Here is a 19,437-nt window from a genome sequence, read left to right as displayed (position 1 = left end):
CTAAATACAAATACAACGGAGTGAGAAGAAGAGGAAGCGTGCCAGAAAGGAATAGAGATTAATATATTGATATACATAAAAATATGTGACCAAGAGACATAGAGAAAGAAAGAAGAGGGGATTGGAAGAGAGAGGGACAGAGAGAAAGGGGAATAGATAATAATGAGATGAGAGCAAGAGAAAGGGCGAGAGAGATGAAAAGAAAGCGGGAGAAAGTGAGATGAAAGTAAAAAAGTGTGACAGAGAAAGAGTGAGAGAGATGAAGAGATAGAAAGGGGGATAGAGAAAGAGAGATGAAAGCAAGAGACAAAGAAGGGTGTCTACCAAAATAACAAATCCAAAATTCTTGACTTTTTCTTGACCTTTCTTTCCTTTTTTTTGACCTTCTTTTCATTTTTCTTAACATTTATTTAATTGCCCCCTACTTAGAAATTAAGAAAATAGATAATTTTATTCAAAGAAAAAACCCTACCACAAGGAAAGTTAAGATTAAAACTGAACTTGTACTTTAATAAGATATTTAAATATTTTCATAATTATAAATGCATGTAAAATTAATGCTTCAGGCTTCATCCTGGATGGGGAATGGCCGCATTACTATATTTAATATTTTTACAATAACTTCACGCATACAAGAATGTAATTGTTAAGAAAGAAAGTAAATAAATCTTAACCACAACTCAATACGATTTTAGGTTTCCAAATATTCAATTTTACTAAATCCCAGTACAGATATAAAACAATGTAAATTCACTATACTGTAAAAAAAAATTAGCGAAAAATCTTGTCCACAAGCATAATTTCTTGACCTGTCCTTGACTTTCTTGACTGGTAGACACCCTTCAAAGGGAATAGAGAAACAGGACAGATATGAAAAAAGTAGAGGAAGGGGGACAGAGAAAGAGAGATTAAAAGATAGAAGAGAGACAGAGGTAGATAGAGAAAAGGGATAGATAGAGAAAAAGCGATGAAAAGAATGAGTGGGAGAATGGAAGATGAGAACGAAAGAGAGAGAGAAAGTTGGTGTTGAAGATATAGAAAGAGATATTAAAGCAAGAAACAAAGGGAGTAGAATAAGAGGGAGAGAGATAGAGCGATGAAAAGAAAGAGCAAGAAAGGGAGATATAGATAAAGAGGAAGAGAGAGAGAGACAAAAAAGATGGAGAAAGGAAAAGAAAAATGAAGCAAGAGAGAGAAAGCTACAGGGGAAGGTAGGTAGTGTGTGATGTGAGAGAGAGAATATTAGGAACAAAGAGAAAAAGAGATAGACAGGGAATCCATCCAAAATAAAACTCTCTCACGTCACTGCAAATCGAAAATTACTGCCAAAACGAAAGAATAGTCAGCATGCAACCCTCTCATTCCCAAGACACACATTAGCACATGCGCGCCATTGCTCATGTCCACCGACACAACGAAAGCAGGTGACATAAGCTCTGCTGCAAAATCCTAAATATCATCTTCACCCAGTACTCACCGTACAGACAATGAGGATGACCGCAAATCTGGCCGCGAAAAACAGTTTGCATTAAACAGCTAACAATGTCACGATCTTTTTTCGAACAAAAAAAGCAAGAAAGTTAAAATAGCGTGCACTTCAAACACTCGAAAGTTGTTTCCTTCTCGTGCGGCGAACGAAGTCAAAGGCGCGGGGAGAGAGCCAAGTTTTCGGGAGACTCTGGAAGGCTGCCAGTTGAAACAGGACCTTCTTACCCACTTCTTTAGAGTTTTAGAGCATGTGACACAAAATTACTACCAAAAGTATCTTAAACCTGAGCTTATGCGCTCGAGTTGAAAGAAGAGGCGCTCAACGGATCTACTTTCCACATTAAAAGCATTGAGGCCTCTGCTTACGTCAGGCCCGTACCCAGGATTTTATTGAGGGGTAAGGGGGGCAAGCCCGAAACCTTGGTTATATATATACTAGCAAATTAATTCCTTTAACGACTAGTTCAAAATGCCAAGAAATTAGAAGATAGGTGAAATGTTTTTAATTAGTGTTAGATATTACTTAGTAATTGCCTTTTATTAAAAATGATAATTACATTTTCATACTTTTATTGCGTTGTGTTTTTATAATGGTGTAATTCTATTAATGGTGTCTCGAAAGGAAATTTTCCTTATCAGAGTTGTAGCTAGAGATTTCAGCGCTCAGTACGCGAATGATTTTCGCAACCCCTGCACCGAATTTGCACCCCCTTCCCTACCTAGATGTAGCTGGCATACTTAGACATTGTACTGACTCTTTTCCCGATGAATCCGATGAAAAGAAAACTTAGCAGTCTTGAAATGTGGCTAATAAAACGACAGTCCGTTGTGCATCCCACACCATCTTCATTGAAGCAGTGTGTGGTATTGTTCACATCTGCAAAACCGATTGCAAATTAAAGATAACTAGGTGGAGGGACAAATATGAGAAACTTTAAGAAGACATTAGTTTCCTAGTTTAAATTAACATGTAAATGCTATGTTTTATTCCCGACGAAAGAAGGTGAAAAATGTAGGAGAAATAACAGGTCGGTCTAATTTCTATGTTCCAGGGGCCTAGAGTGACAATGAGAACCACCTTCGCAGCTACGGCTCCATTTCTTACTAGTCCAATTTGATATAATTTTAAAATCTTATATATGACTGTAGAAGTACGTGTTTACCCCATGCTGTTAACAGCCCGAGAGAGAGAGAGAGAGAGAGAGAGAGAGAACAAGAGATGTATACAACATTCACACACAGGCTGACATCATTCTTTGTTATTCCTTCTTTGTATGTGTTTATTATGTTACTCTTAGTAAAGTATGTTTGAAGTCCAAAGTAATTGCTTATCTTTGTTGTTATAACACAAACTCTTACCATCGGAAAATTTTAATGGGGGAAAAATTTTAATTGAACAAGATCGTTGGTGGGAAGGTGGGAGATCCCCCTCCCGTCATGGGAATTAGTACCCTGAATGTGACCACCAACGCTATGGAATTATCCTTATAATGAAGAACATATCTGAATGTGAATTAGCCACAAAAAGAGGATATTTTCTCATCAAGACTGCAGTTCGAAAAAATTCAAAAGATGGAGTAAATATGGTGAACTGTCCCGACCAAATTAGAACATTTAGTAGATTCGCATAAATGGTTATGAAACTAAAGTTACTAAATACAGTAGACTTCAGACTTCTGGAGTCTGCCTCTCTTCAGAAACAAGCCATTCATTTATACAAGAAGAAAATCTAAATTCCTGCAAAATCTTAAAAAAAAAAACATGTTATTTTTGTAAGTTTGCATCAAAATACTTCATGGCTCGAGGGGGGGAGCATGGCCCCCTTGGCCCCCACCTGGGTACGGGCCTAGTTTACGTGCTTATAAAATTTTACTCTATGAAATGAAAAGTGGAAGAAAAGCGACATAAGAAAAATGCAATGAAAGGATGTTTCTATGTAGTGAGAGTATTATTGCTACTAACTTGGTGATATATTGATTGATTTAGTTCATTTTATTTTCACTCTTCTGACACTTTTGGCTAATCTCAAAGATGAGGATGGGTGATGATGTGATGAAACTGATAAGGAGACACTCACAAAGGACACCCATGTCCAGGCCGGGATTTGAACCCGGGACCCCTGGCGTTGTAGCGAGCTGTGCTAACCATTCCGCCACGGAGTCCTCTTTATACTCCATGCAGCGTTGGTAGAGAGGGGGGATCGAGCACCATGTTAAACCATAGGAGCATACCCCCAAACATCACCCCAGCTAGCATTTTCCACTTCAAGCGCTGACACTATGGGAGAAAAAAAATATGAAATAATATATCTCCTTCCAAAGGTGCAAGTATTTACTTTCAGATAAAAGAGAGGTCTGTGCATTATTCAGGTAAAAGGTATGGAAAACCTTATGTGGCGATACACCGTATATGTTTATATTGTGTATTTCGAGACTCGAGACGAGAACTACACGGGTGTTTATAAATCGAGACGAGACCGAGACCGAGAATGATACATTTTTCAACACAATACCAGAGGTGTTCACATTCCGGAGGGTCACCCTCATGAGGGGAGAACTCACCTTTGTCTTCCAGAAGACTTGTATGGGTGAGGGAGGGCTTGGGTGAGGAGGCGTGGGGTGAGGAAGAGGGCGTGTGAGAATGATTCATTGATATGGTTAAATTTACTTTGCATCTCTGCCACTTTTGGTTTGATTCACTGCTTGATTTGGTTTATTTTAGTTCGCATTTCTGCCACTTTTGGCTAATCGCGAAGATGAACTTGATGAACCACTCCACCATGGAGGTAGGTGTGTCAGAGCGAGGAGTCATGATGGTGGGGGAGCGTGATTTATTGGGTTGATGCATAAATTCGTAGCGTTTGTGTTTGGTATGGCAACACTGCGCTGTTAGAAGTTTGTTTATCGTCTAACGTTCATCAATTGGAGTGGCATTGTTGTGCTTGTGAATACGCTTTGAATTATGCAGATTTGAAGGAAGACAGTTTTATTTGTGGGCCAAAGAACAATAAGTGACAAGTGCGAAAAAAAGAAACACTTCCGACATATTCTTGTCTTGAGTTTAACAGATGATCAAAGGCAGCGGAGGCGGCTCGAAATATTTGTGCCGTGTACGGGGAGAATGCCAACAGGGAAAGCGGGGCAAGTAAATGGTTTTGTCATTTCCAAGAGGGCAATTTTGACTTGAGTGATTCTCCACGTTCAGGAAGACCATACGGCTTTAATGAAAACCGTTGAAACGCTTTAATCCATCGTGATCCACATCAGTCGATCCTTGAAGTAGCGAATGTGGTGGTCTGTGACCATTCAACCATCGTGAGACATTTTCATTCCACGTTCAGGATACCGCACGTTTTAAGTTAAAAGAGCACAAATCAGGGAGTAGGTCAGGAAGACTGCATCAAATGCTAGCCCATACTCCGCTAACATGAAAAAATCTGTTAACCAGGAGCCTGGGTTGAGATACGTCCTCCTCACTTCCCCGATCTTGTGCCTTCGGATTTCCATCTTTTTAGCTCTCAATCCACCAATCTTCAAAGAAACTCCTCAGGTAACGAAATTGCTCTTCAAACTTGGCTTGACGACGTCTTTAACGCCAAATCAGTTTATTTTTTCAGGGGTGGAATCGAAAAACTGCCCCCCAGCATTAGTAGACAGTCAGACAATGAAGGAAAATACTGATAGTTTCCGTCTTTTGTTCATCTCAAATGAGTATCAAATAAAAAAGAAAATTTCCACGGCGAAAAAAACGCTACGAAATTATGCATCAACCCAATGAACACCTCTGTTCGAGATGAGACCGAGACACTACGAAGTCTCGTGGCGAATCGTCTCCTTACCATCCATTCTAAAAACGAGGAGACCACGGGGACAGCCTTTGTTCTTGGGGTGGGGCACCTGCCCCTCCTGTAAAGTCTGGTTGGTGTTGCATTTGAACGAAATCAATCAACACGTTTTAAATTGGGGGACTTTAAAACAACCGCAACAGAAACTTTGGAAAATACATTTTCACGCGCAGAAGAGATTAAAAAGAAAAAAAAAACAATTTCGGATTTTTCATTTTTCCATTATAACAACGGAATCCTTGCCGGAAGCATGGCGCAATTCCGCGCAATGAATCATGGTAGGAAATCCCCACTCCGGGCGCGAGTCAAATTGACCACAGCCGCACGCGCTTCCTTCTGCTAAGAAAAACGCAACGCTCAGTCAGGTTGGGCGAACGTTTCAAATTACAATTATTAACCGCACGAAGAATGCAAACAGTTACGTCAAAAATCCAAGTTGGTGCAAAAGCAACACGAAATCTCAGGTCTGCCAAATGGAATGACGGCGAACGCATCAATCAGGACTGTGACGTTTTCTTAACTAAGTGAGACCTTGAAAGTGTTGCGTTGCCCAGCGCAGGAAGTAGTTCATATTTCATGGCTTCACATTAATAATAAAGAGACGGAGGGGAGGTGGGGGTAGGAAAAGGCCACGTGGATGCATTTTAAATTGGGAAATACATTGATATTTTGCTGGTGCCGAGACCCTGATACCAAGGAGAAGATTCGAATATTTTCTTAACCTTCGGTGAGTTGAAATATTTACGTGCAGAACCGGGATAGTACCTTAACTTTAATGATTTCTTTGCAAGGTCGAGATGGAATTCTTGGAACATTTTTTTTAAAAAAAAAAAAAATTCCGTCCTTCCTGGTGGAGCAGTAAATAATTTTATCTGGTTCGTCTCCGCATATCGGATTCGCGACAGCATGTTAAAAATATGGACCTTTGCGCACAGGGATGAGAATAAAGGTTTTTCCCTCTCTTCTTGCTGGTTAGGTTTTCTTTCACGGACACCTGCGCGCAGGGTGACGGTGGTGACCCTTCGCTATCATTTTGCAAGCTATGCCGTTTCTACAGGGAACACCACGAAGATCCTATCCCATAAGTGTACAGTACCCTGTGTACTGTAATTTCTAAATAAACGCCAAAATGCCTCAATACACTTCTTTAAATTTCCGTTATCCAGGAGTTTTTTGTAAGTGTATTTTATTCTGTCATCAGGCTTTGTGCTCACTTTTCGTCTTTTTCCTTTAACGTTTAGTGTTCTGTCGTAACAAAAGACGTGAAATTCAGTACAATAACGAGAGTATACACGTTGGGATGTGCTCTGTTGACAGTAATACGAGTATATAGTCTTCGAGTCTATTCCAACCATCAACAATTTTGTTGCTCCTGTGCTGATTGTCGTAGCAGTCCCACATCTGTCTAAGCACAGTGTTACTATCAAGCCACTGATCAACATAATAATAAAAAAAAAGCATATGAGGTTTTCACTGTCAGAAGCATCTTCAATACACAGTCAACCATCAACTTTGTAGAGTGTCAGGTGAGCTAACGCAGCACATACTATTCGAACTTCCCTCTCGTTTTTTAGTCCTTACGGCTATGCGTAAATGTCCGTGTGGGTGGAACTGTGTATTATCTAGTTTTTCCCTCCCCCAACATAGCAAAAAATTGCGCGTAAATGTCTGTGCACGTAAGTGTCGTATACTACCGCATCTACACACTGTCTCACGTTTCTCTGGAGCAAGCGAAAGAAAACTATTTTCTGCGCAAGTAGTGACGCGAGACAGCTCCAACAATGAACACGTGAGAGGGAATGGGAGTGCGTGGAGGAAAACGACTACAGTTGACAGCCTTCCCAGCAGTGTACACTGCTTTGCTCTGTTCACTCGATTCTCCCTTCTTCTGGACCGCCATGCGCGGCCTTTCTCTACAGATAGCCGGGACAGAGTATAGTTGTAATTGTGAACCTGTGCAGGCGTGGCTACATATTCAGGATGAAGTTCCGTTCTCGGGTGCTTCTAACGTACAGATGGGGCGCCAGTAAAAAACATTATCGTCTCCCTTAATGACCTCTACACGCTGTGTTACTTATACTATCCATTTCGAGAAATGAGAAGAATCGATTGTCGTTCGAGACTGAAACGAGGACAAGCAACGAGATTTATACATATAAATCGATACGGAACCGAGAACGGGACATGCAAAACGAGACGAGGACGAGAACGAGACAGGCCTCGTTACATACAAGACGAGGCAAGACCCTGCATTTCTTTAGATTTTAAACCTCAGAACTTGTATGGTTTCTCGCAACTTACACATTACAAACGTCTGATTGTTCCATTAAATTTCTAATGAGTTGGCCTGCAGCTTTATCTATTTCAGAATTAAATCTGTTTTCAATACACGTTAACAAAATATACCTTGAAAATAACCATACAAGTCTAAACAATAAAAAATAATAAAAACATATTTTGTAAATTTTTGTTTATTTTATTTGAGCATAATATTATGCTAGTGGTCCATCTTTACCTCCCACACAGGGAGAAAGAATAGAATAGAATAGTATTTTTATTTTCTACCGAGAAAGGTTCAGAGCTATGGCTGCTCTCAGTGGCGTATACTCAGTTCAAGATCTGGGCTATCTCACTGTCACGTGGTCCTAGGCTATGAATAGAAATAAGTTTACCAAGTCCTAGGAAATCACGGTGCCAACTCATAGGAAATCAGGGTGCCAACTCATAGGAAATCAGGTTGCCAATTCATAGGAAATCAGGTTGCCAATTCATAGGAAATCAGGTTGCCAACTCATAGGAAATCAGGTTGCCAACTCATAGGAAATCAGGTTGCCAACTCATAGGAAATCAGGGTGCCAACTCATAGGAAATCAGGGTGCCAACTCATAGGAAATCAGGTTGCCAATTCATAGGAAATCAGAGTGCCAACTCATAGGAAATCACGGTGCCAACTCATAGGAAATCAGAGTGCCAACTCATAGGAAATCAGGTTGCCAACTCATAGGAAATCATGGTGCCAACTCATAGGAAATCAGGGTTCCAACTCATAGGAAATCAGGGTTCCAACTCATAGGAAATCAGGGTTCCAACTCATAGGAAATCAGGTTGCCAACTCATAAGAAATCAGGTTGCCAACTCATCAGAAATCAGGTTGCCAACTCATAAGAAATCAGGTTGCCAACTCATAAGAAATCAGGTTGCCAACTCATAGGGAATCAGGTTGCCAACTCCAGAATCAGCATCATCTCACTGATATGAATAATATTATTTACAATTTCTGATCGATTCTTCTACCGTATTTTATTCTCTAGACTTCAGGCTTCGCAGCTAGCCTAGCTACCCTAGAATATACGCTCCTGGCTGCTCTACCGCTTAACTGAAAGAGGGAGGTGTGGTGCAGTAGAGGGACAGGTTGAACTTGAAGTTAAACTCCCCCTAAATAATAAAAACGTTCCTGTACCACTGAATGTTCTTGCACATGATTTAAGTAAACAATTGAAAGAGGTAGGACAAAACTTGAATAATACAAAAACCGTACATTCTAACGCAACTATCATTCCTGAACATTCAACTGTAGAGAATTTTAATTTCTCACGAATTGTTTTCGCATTTTGCAACACACATATTAGATATTTGTTTTCTACATAAAATTTACTTCCTATAAATAGATCCCAATATTTACGACAAATTTGAATTTATAGGATCTCTAATTACGAATTTCCAGGAAAGAGTTTCTCAGCGCCATCTCTTGTGCAAGGATTTAATGTCAGAGTGACGACATGATAAATTTTGCACGGTGCAGATTTCCTTTCCTGGGAACTTTTCCCATTAAATGTATTGTATAATTTATTACCGTGAGCCAACAGTAACAAATACTTAAAATATTAAGTACGTCGTTTCTTTAAAATAAGCTGGTACATATCTTCCTTCAGTTTCAAAATAGTCTGAGATGTTGTCATCGATGGCAGTCATGAAATCAAATTTGAATCATGAACAACTTTGTGTGGTAATGGGTATGTGCCACACACACACACACACACACACACACACACACACACACACACACACACACACACACACACACACACACACACACACACACACACACACACACACACACACACACAGTGCAACTTCTCTATAACTGACGCGGATGGGGAACGTATTGTAGAGTCGGATAATTTTCCAAACATCTCCAGTTGACTATGCGAGTCCAGCTGACAAGCCTACCAACATTGTAGAGCATGTGCAAGAGGGTTAGCGATAGGTGCTGGATTGAGATGACGTGACCTGCTCGCTTGTTGATTGGATGTTTCTGGAGTTAGGACTCGCTCCCAAGCTGTAGGGTAATCTCACTGTACGACCAAAGAAGACGAGACTGGCTCGAGAGGACGAACCTACCCGAGATAGGGGAGGTACATAGAAACATGCACCATAAAACGCGATTCAGAAACGGGAAAGGAATTTATGCAGGAATGGTATCGAGATTAGACAAATGTCTTCTCGTATCGAAAAGTTCCTAGGTTCTAGTCTCGTTCTCGTCTTGATTATAGAATGTTTGTCTCGTTACTATTCATGGTTTGCACTATATCTTACCGACGATGCGAAAATTCGTCAAGCTGGAATTACACTTCCTTACCATGGTGCACGATTGCATTTAGATATATGCTGATATGTTTAGCTAAACAAAATGTCTCTTTTTTTTTCTTGTTCGCTAGGCACATAAAAGTATTTCTTAATACTTTATATATTAGAAAATGATGAAAAAGAAAGATTTTGAATAAAAAATTGCTACTTTGCTGTTTTATATACCTCCACCGTGCTTGAACTACGAGTACATTAGGATAAAAATTAACTGCAAAAATATTCTCCACGGGTATGGTAATGATCACAAAAGTTTTTTAAAAACTTGGAAAATATTATTTTAAATAATACCACTAATTATCCTAAAGTCACATAAACTGTATTCCTTCTAAAAATTATGACGTAATAATCCCATTCTTATATACCTCAAGTACATGAGTGGGCCTCCCCCATGGCGCAGTGGTAGCGTTGTTCCCGGGTTCGATACGCGGTGGAGGCACATAGAGGTTCGGATCCCACCTTAAACTGTAGGTCCAGTCCCGATTAGCCTTACTGTGCATAAAGTGGACTTAAAACACGAAATCAAATCAATCAAGTACATGACAAAAAGAAAGAATGGCACTTTCTCTTTAATTCGGTGTTTTACGCAAATCCAAGTGATATAATGGCATATGACATCTATAATGTGTTGGCGCAAAAGGTTGTCACCTGTAAGAAACCAAAAGCCACGGCAAGCTATAAAGGTTTTCTACTATCCGTACTTACTATATTCTAAGAGTAAGGATCGTGAAAGTAGGGGTGTGTCGACTGGATTAGCCGTTTAAAAATAGTGGAGTCGATTTGAGAAGATATATTCTCTTAATACATAACATGTCACAATGTTTTGAGAAAGGTCGTTATTATGGCAACCACAAAGCATAAAAAGCATTAAAAACATAATAGAATTTTTCACCCATGGTTGATACTATATCTTTGATTGTGACCGCTATACATCTCCAAATTTGCTAATTTTATAAGCATAATAAAGCATAATTGACAAAAATAAAGCATAATGTGTAATGCTTCTTATTTCAAAACTGTATCTATGTGTATAACACACAAAGAAAAATCTTTTGAAATATATTCTACAAAAGGAAAAGATTTTAACAACGTTACAAAAGCCATTCACGCGTAACAATGAAGAGTTCGAAATCCTCCCCTCTTCGCACCTCCAGCTCACAAAGGTTTCGAACTTCCTCACTCTGTGTTAAAAGGCAGGCAAGACTAGACGTGCTTTTTTGAAAATGCCGAAATCAACAGTATATGCAAGTCAAAGAGTGAGAGAATTTCCAACAGATCATTTCCAAGTAGAAGGAGGTAATCTATTTTGTGGTCTTTGTTCGGAATTCATTAAATATAAGAAGAAGCCCACTGTGAAACTAGATGTTTCTTCTTCAAAACACCGCACAAGAGAAACTGCACACGACGGTCAAGCAGGAAGCAGAGGGAGCAGTTTGGCCAGCACGCTTCCTCAAACGGTGAGCGCATGGAAACCAACCAACAGAAGATCAAGAAAATGGTAACCGTATTTGCTGCAGCTGGTATCCTTCTTCATGTTTTTAGGAATGAACAGTTCAAAAATTGGATACAAACTTCCACTAACGTAACAACAGCTCCTAGTGAAAGTACATTAAGAAAATATGTGCCTCATTGTGCTGATGATGATCTGAATGAAACAAAAGTGAAGTGTGAAGGAAAGGATGTTTCTGTGGTTGTTGATGAAACTACTGATATTAAAAATCGTAAGGTTGTAAACGTACTGGTTCTTCCACTTGGAGAACTTACTGAAAGTTTTCGCCTGGTCAGAACAAAAATTGTGCAACGGCGCAACTCAGACGTCATAGTAGACATTGTACTCGATGCATTAAGTGATATTGGTGTTAAAAAAAAGTCAGTTTGTAGTTCTAAAAAGTGCTGGTATGCGCTTAGCTGCAGTTGCTCCTAGACTAATACATTCCACCTGCTGGGCACATGTCCTCCACCTATGTGCGGAAGAGATTAGAAATAGCCTTAAAATAGCTGATCTTTTCATTGCATCGGTCAAATCGGCTTTGACCAAAACATCGGCAAGACGGAAAAGGCTGTTGAATCTCTTGTGGGAAGCAGAAAAAGTAACATGTTTGCTTCCAGTACCAGTGATGACTCATTGGGGAACTCGACTCCAGGCAGGAAAATTACAGAACACTTACTATAGTACATTGCAGAGGTGGATAGAAGAAGAAAATCAAGGAAGAAGTACTGCTGTGACAAACCTTAAGAAACTAACTGGAAGTGAAGAAGAATGTCTTAAGTTCCAGCTTAACACCATAGCTAAAATTACAGATGCAATCTGTAAACAGACAAAAGTTTTAGAAGCTGAAATGTTGATGCAAGTCAGGTATGGCTTATTCTGTCATCAGTCCAAGAAATTTTAGAAAATTCTGGCGTGCGGTGCAAAAAGCTTGCAGATTATATGAGTGGACATCATGTTGCTGCCAAATTTTGGACACAAGTTCAGTGCCTGAATCCCACACGCGCAAATCCAAATATACTAGCAGAAGGGTTACCGACAGAACTGAAACGTTTCTCTCTGGTGGATACACCTTTGGAAGAATTGTGCATGTATCGTGTAATTCTTCAAGACGACGAAATTACTAACGTTTCTATCTTTTCCTTTTGGAGGAAACAGTTGAATAAGATGCCAAATTTGAGTACCTTGGCCATGAAAACGCCTCTATCTAGTGCTTCAGTTGAGAGAATCTTTCCACTCTCACTTGGATTCTAAATCCACGCAGGTCTTCGTTAAAGAAGAAAATCTCGAAGCTTACTTGCGGCTTGCTTTCAATCGGGGATCTAACAGCAACGCTGATACCGTCAACGATGACTACAATAAAGAAGAAAATTGAAAACAAGAAAAGGAATGGTTTGAAGTTAGCGTAAAACTTTGTTTTTAAAATTACTTGTATTTTCCATTTGTGGGAAGTTCAATTTCTTTCAATTCTGAACTATATTGTTTTGTCTTAAATTCTAATAGAAAACGATTATGTTTTATTGATAGTTTCATGCTTACATTTTTCAATGCCTGTTCATTAATAGAAATTGAGTGAAATAAAAGGCATAATAAAGTATAATTTAATAAACAGCATAGTGAATCAAATTTTAGGAAAAAGCATAATTTGCAGCTGCATAAAGCATAAAGTTGGTTGCCCTAATCATTGTTAATGCAAATGCTACTTTATGCTTCGAGAAGTACAAGAAGTGCATGTGGAAATCAGTTGTCCAAAGAAGATTCAGGATGGTAAAGCATATTCTGAGACACGGAGGAGAGTAATGAAACTGTAGTTGAAGGAAGGATGGAAGGAAACGCCACATTGGCAGGCCCAGGGGAGAAGTAAAGCACTTAAGTAATTACAAACCGGATGACAGCAATGTCGTTAGGGCGTCTGACTACCATCCGAGAGACCCGGGTTCGATCCCGGCGGCGGAGAACCGGGACTCTTTCAACCTGTTCAAGCGGCTCCGGCGCCTACCCAGCGTCGTATAATGTGGGTACCTGGAGGGAACTCTGGGGGCTAAAGGCGACCAGGGGCGTGGTGCTGATCACATCAACCCCAGCTTGGCCGAGATCGAGAAAGTGTGGGGCCATAACTCTACATACCCTTTAAGCCTTCATGGCGTGGTGCAAAGCACAGGGGGGCAATTTACTTTCTTTTATAACAGCAATGTATCATATATTTATATTGTGAACAGGGTCTGAATATTATAGAGCACTGCAACTCATTCTGTCCCGTAGTTTTCGTTTCCAAGCCAATTCACTTTCCTTTCTACCGCGCATCCAAACGTCGCTAACCTCTCTTATTAGATATTTATTTTAGTAAATGAAACCCTGCTTACCTGAGGGCGTTCCAGGCAGTCCTTTGGCGGCATAGTTGGGTATCTGCAAGCTGTAGAGTATGAGTCCATCTGGCGAGAGGGTCGGGAGTTGACGGCGCGCAAGTCTGGCTTGCACGGCGGCCACCAGTGCCTCTTTACCCTGACGAGACCTCAGCCTGTCCGTGGCCAGCTCCAGAGGCATGTCGAGGGGCTTCACGAACTGCGACAGCACGGCTATGCAGTCGAGGGCGGCCTGCCTCACCCTCCTCTTGGGGTCAACCACGGTGGGGATCACCCGCCGGATCAGGTCACCAGGGTCGAACTCGTAGCTGGGGAACGTGAGCAGTGCGAAGAGCACGAGGAGGAGTGCGTTCTCGCGCACCTTGTAGCTCTTGGCGTGGAAACTGTCCGTGACGATGTGCAGGACCAACTTTGGAGTGACGATCTGCATTAAGGTCTTGAAAACCTGCACGGCCTCTATCTTAACGACGACCTTGTGGTTCCCGACGAGGCGGCAGAGAGACGTCACGATCTGCTTCAGGTAGGGCAGAATGCGCGTCCTCAGATGCTCCACCACGCTGCGGTACACGTCGAGCGCTGACGTCACCACTTTGAAGTTGAAGTCCTCCAGCAGCACCTCGAGGAAGGACAGGAACTCCTGCAGGTGGAAGCGGACCCGTTCCACATTGCTAGCGTTCCGCATCGCGAGCTTCAATTGTTCTGCGCCGCGTACTCTGGCCTTCCAGTCCTCCTGAAATAAATCCAATATATCTAAGTTAATTCTTCCAACATTTTGATCAAGTGAGCACGTTTAAGTGACACAAATTCAGCTGAAACTTGGACTCGTGTGAACAACTCTTGTTTCGTAGAATCACGCAAATACTCGAAATTCTAAAACCTGTTTGTGAATTACATTCACAATTTTCTAAACATTTAAAAAATAGTTTTGAGCCTATTTTGTACATTAGCGTATTTCTGTTCTTCTTCTCAACACTGAGGAATATTCAAGAATTTATACTTTTTATCGACACGATTCTTCGAACAAGTAGTTGTTGAGATAGACTCAAGGCCCAGAATCATACAACTACACAATACTGGAAACTAATTACAAGGTCATACCAAAGAAAGGTTTCTGATAAGGCTGTAGTCTAAAGAAAATAAAGAAAAAAATACAAATTCGAGAAGAAAATTGTGGACGTTACATAAAATTTATAGGTAGATACAAGTGGAATAAAAAGTACAAAGTTGCAATGTAGTAATATTTGAGTGGCTCATTTACGTTCTATATTGATGTGTAATTATTATTATTATTATTTCTACTATGTAGCTTATATCAGTCTACTGAAACAGACAAAATCGAAGAAAATCTATGGGAGGAAGGAATTCTCTAGCCCCCCTTCAATTCACACACTTTGTTATTAGTTTCGTCCCTTAAAATTATATCGTAATACATGAAATGATGAATAATAGCAAAGAAAAGCAATTAAATAACATCACAGAGGAAGCGCAGATAGGGGCATTCTCTTCCTTTTGAGGGGCCTCCACAGACTGTTGTTCTCAGTCTCGTCTCGATTTTGCAATATCGTTCGTGGTCTCGTATCGATTTTGCAGTCTCGTTCTCATCTCGATATTGCAGTCTCGTTCTCGTCCCGCTATTGCAGTCTTGTTCTCGGTCTTGTCTCGATTTTGCAGTTTTGTTCTCGGTCTCATTTCGATTTTGCACTCTCGGTCTCGGTAGTTTTCTCGATCTCGTTGATTGATTGATTGATTTGCTTTATTTTGCTTCGCTTTTGTGCCACTTTCGGCTAATTGCGAAGATGGGGATGAGTGATGATATGAAATTGATGAATATACACTCACAAACATCCATGCCCAGGCCGAGATTCGAACCCGGGATCGTCTCGATCTCGTCTCGACGAGTCTGTTCTCGTTCATGTCTCGATTTTTACAACGCCGATTTAGTCCCAGTGCTATATCTATTGTCAGAGTGGGATTATCGTCTTGTATAGACTTCTTGGGAAAGGATCATCCCTCCACACTCAACCCTCAATATGTTAAACTGGAAAGTCGAAGAAAAACAATGTTGAATAACCAATTGCAATACAAAAATGTACCAAAACTGCAGCAAATATTTATATTTAAATGAAAAAGCATATAAGCCCTTTATCAAGAACTCTGAAATTGGGGCAAGTAGAAACTGAAAAGGGGTCTGTCGTATCTTGCATTCTCTACCAAGAAATGACGCCATAATGCTATTTCAGGCCTCGTATTCAACGTCTGCGTAAGAACGGAAGATGAATGAAGATAAGAATAAATGGGGGGAATAGTAATGAGGGTAAACGAGGGAGAAAGCGGAAGAATTCGAGGTAAGGCGAGCAAGCACGCAATGCATGATGGGACACGTAAGATGCGTGATAATTGTGAATCGCGTGCGACGTGGCAACACTGTACACGTGCGCAAGACAGCCATCGAAACAAATTTCGTGTTGGGTTTTCCAGCTTCATGTCAATGTTGCACTTAGAAAATTATTTCGTTACATTATTAAATTAATGTTGATCCGTATAATTGTTACAAACAGAGTGTGAATATTTTTTTTTATTTTGACAGGGCCGTACTGCTAAAATTTACCCTAAAATTACAGGCGTGCAGACAGGGGCGCAAAAAGGGGCATTGCCCCCTCTAATACTCACACTTACAAATTAGTGCATGGGAATCTCATCACGGTTATAAAAAAAAATATATTATGCTCTTAAACAACATTTAAGCATTTTCAAGCAGACAAAAGTTCCAAGCAACTACGGAAAGGGGAGGGGGGTGCATTATTTCCTATATAATTGAACGTTTTCACTTACTCCTCTAGTAAATTTCTATTTATTAACACTCGCACATACTTTATTCGTTAGCTATGTTACTTCTATGTGTCCGCAGAATAAATTGCCCATACAATGAAAATGAATAAATTATGTGTAGTTGTTTTGAATCAGCACGAAACCATGTATGTTTACATTTAATTACTCTCTGAAACACGGAGAGAGGAAATAAAGTTGGGAGCAGAAAACATTGGTGCCACGGAAGTTGGAATTTTTTTAAAACAGTGATTTGCGATTTGTCCGGACACACTCTACATGCTTCGTGTCCATGAAATATAACAGTCAGATGGAATTAAGTTGTTTTTTTCCCCGACTGAACTTTCATCAAGGCTTTTGACCCCCCCCCCCTTACCCCCTAATCAGAGGGGTCTGCGCACGCCTATGCCTAGAGTTTACACTATTCTACCGTTAAAGTTTAACAGTCTGTGTGTTAATTTATAAAAATGGGACAGAAACCTTTTTTCGTAAGCGAATACGTCACACGCTGTACGGTGGGATGCACAAGTATTGCTCGGCAAATTGTCCATGACTATTTTCATTAATTTTTCTCTTGTACTGTATCCTACAGGCTTTTAAGGAATATATTTTTTAAGTATGCTGGTGTACAGGTTGTCAGAAGATTGCTTGGCATTTTCTTTCAATTCTTTAAGCTGTCACTGGGTAAAACAAAGAGAATAAACATGGATGTGCAATTTGCATCCCACTGTACTATAACTAGAATGAGAAGTAAGCACACACTTATACACGTTATGCATGTAGGCCTACAGTACAGAAGTGTTGGTCTGCAAATTGTCCATGACATTTTTTTTCTGTTGCACAATAAACATGATAATGGACAATTTGCTTGGTAATTGTGATGCATCACACTCTACGGCATTGAGACAAGTAAGGAATTTTAATATTTCATGTTGCATAAGTAGAGATAATGATTATAAATTGCAGTTCTGTGCACCGTAAATATGTTGTTGTTTTCTAAATAAATCATTAAGATTTCTCTAATTGCGGTTAACTATGTAATAGCCGTTAATAATTGTAAAAAGGCCATCGTCATTTATTGAGACGCGAATAAACGCGGCAACAGAACTCAACAGACTCGTTTCCGGCGTCTCACTGGGCGAAAACCGTTAAGGTAACTTGCAGACTTCTGGCACGGAAATTCCCGCCTCGGTTCATCGCGCTTCCCTGTAGTGGACGTTACATCATTTGATTTCAATAGAAGCAGACGACAGAAGTTCTGTTGCTTTCTGTTGCCACGTTTCCCCGCGTCTCAGTGGGCGTCAAGCTTTAGTCCATAATTTCTCGAGCCGCAGATGGCGCAATGGTAACGTCATCTCCTTCTAATCAAGGGGTCCCGGGTTCGATACCTGGTGGAGGCACATTGTAGTGTGGATCCCACTTTAAACTGTAGGTCCAATCCCGATTAGCTTTCCGTGCGTAAAGTGGACAACAAAAATTAGAAAACCCCACATCTCCTCTCCAGTCATTCCTACAGTGTACGTCACTAGTTAATTTGGGGCTAACAAGGTCACTGACCATTTTGTTTACGAGTCACTGTTGTTTGTCCACTTCAAGAACGAAGTCAGTGTAAACAAATATTCGTGGTTTCTGAGCAATCCTATTGGTTGTTCGAATGGCAGTTGTGCAGGAATCTTGCGCGCAGGAATGTAGTGCACGTGATGAAACCATAACTCAAAGGAGTTGCTACTATATTGAAGTGAGATATTATATACGTATATATGTATGTATGTATTATCAGCTGCACAGCTACGATCAATATATTCATGGGCAAAATAACACCAGAATTAACACATACTTTAGCGCAAGGACATGGCCGTAGCTTATGATCTAACTTGGGGAGGGGGGGGAGGGCAGAGTCGAACCTGAAGCGTTAATTTTGGAGGGCAGAATCGAAAAATTGTCCGTCCCATAAAAATAGCAATGCAGGATTATTTGCTGAATAACTGTCACATTTTCGAAATCACAAATATTACTCTTCGTTGCTTTGCCCCCCAAGTCTCATGAGCTTAACAAAAATAAATGTTAACAAACCTGAAAATTTTGGAAAAAGTAAATTCCCCCGATGTCCCCCTAAGTATTGCCTATGCGCCAGGATATTTGTGCGGTTGGAAAATATACGAATCAAATGCTTCCAACAGATATCAACAAGCGACACTAGCGCCACTGCTCGCAGGCAAGAAATACAAACAATGGCGATGGAACTATCTGTCAGAAGTAACGTGCTTTTGAATGAACTGGCGGTGTTGTTAAAATGGATGATGAATCTTTTTGCGAACAAATGTTTCCCGAGCAAGTATCACAAACTCGTGAAGATACGCATGTACGTAGAATTAAAGAAAGAAAGCGTTAAACATTGCAGGCTTGTGATCTCGCGTGTACAGACGCCCTTGCTTTTATTTGCGTCCCGCTCGCCGCTCATAAATTTTGAAACGGATGCTCCATTTCATATTCTGATGAGCCAATGTTTGCATATCTGGGTTCGAGTTGGTAGTGTGCATAAATTTAAAACGCCAACTTGGAGTGTACAGCCATTCAGACATGCTAAAATTACCACCTGTGATATGAGGTCATTTTTTAGGGCACAGGTCAGCTGAAAAAAAGTAACCCTATGCGAAGGCCGTGTTCGTAGATATCAAATATCAGCATCTGAGAAGCTGTAACACATGGTGAAATTACCGTCAACTAGAGCGCCAGTGTGTCACCGTAAAAAACACTAACTGCAAAAACAACAGACACCATAA

General features: G+C 40.4%; 1 protein-coding gene across 2 annotated transcripts in view; it reads right to left on the bottom strand.

Annotated features, from left to right (window-relative positions):
* The window catches only part of LOC145987797 (TOG array regulator of axonemal microtubules protein 1-like), a 257,466-nt gene that overhangs the window by 205,716 nt on the left and 32,313 nt on the right, over positions 1-19,437 (bottom strand). The window contains exon 2 of one of the 2 annotated variants that reach the window (XM_083122501.1): positions 13,829-14,558. In XM_083122501.1, coding sequence (XP_082978627.1) covers positions 13,829-14,558 — 730 coding nt within the window. The remainder of the gene's footprint in view (positions 1-13,828; positions 14,559-19,437) is intronic. The other variant, XM_083122502.1, reaches the window with a different exon arrangement.

The sequence above is a fragment of the Lepisma saccharinum genome, chromosome 5, assembly GCF_977018435.1.
Source record: "Lepisma saccharinum chromosome 5, izLepSacc3.1, whole genome shotgun sequence".
NCBI lineage: Eukaryota > Metazoa > Arthropoda > Insecta > Zygentoma > Lepismatidae > Lepisma > Lepisma saccharinum.
This window is presented reverse-complemented; position numbering and strand designations above follow the sequence as displayed.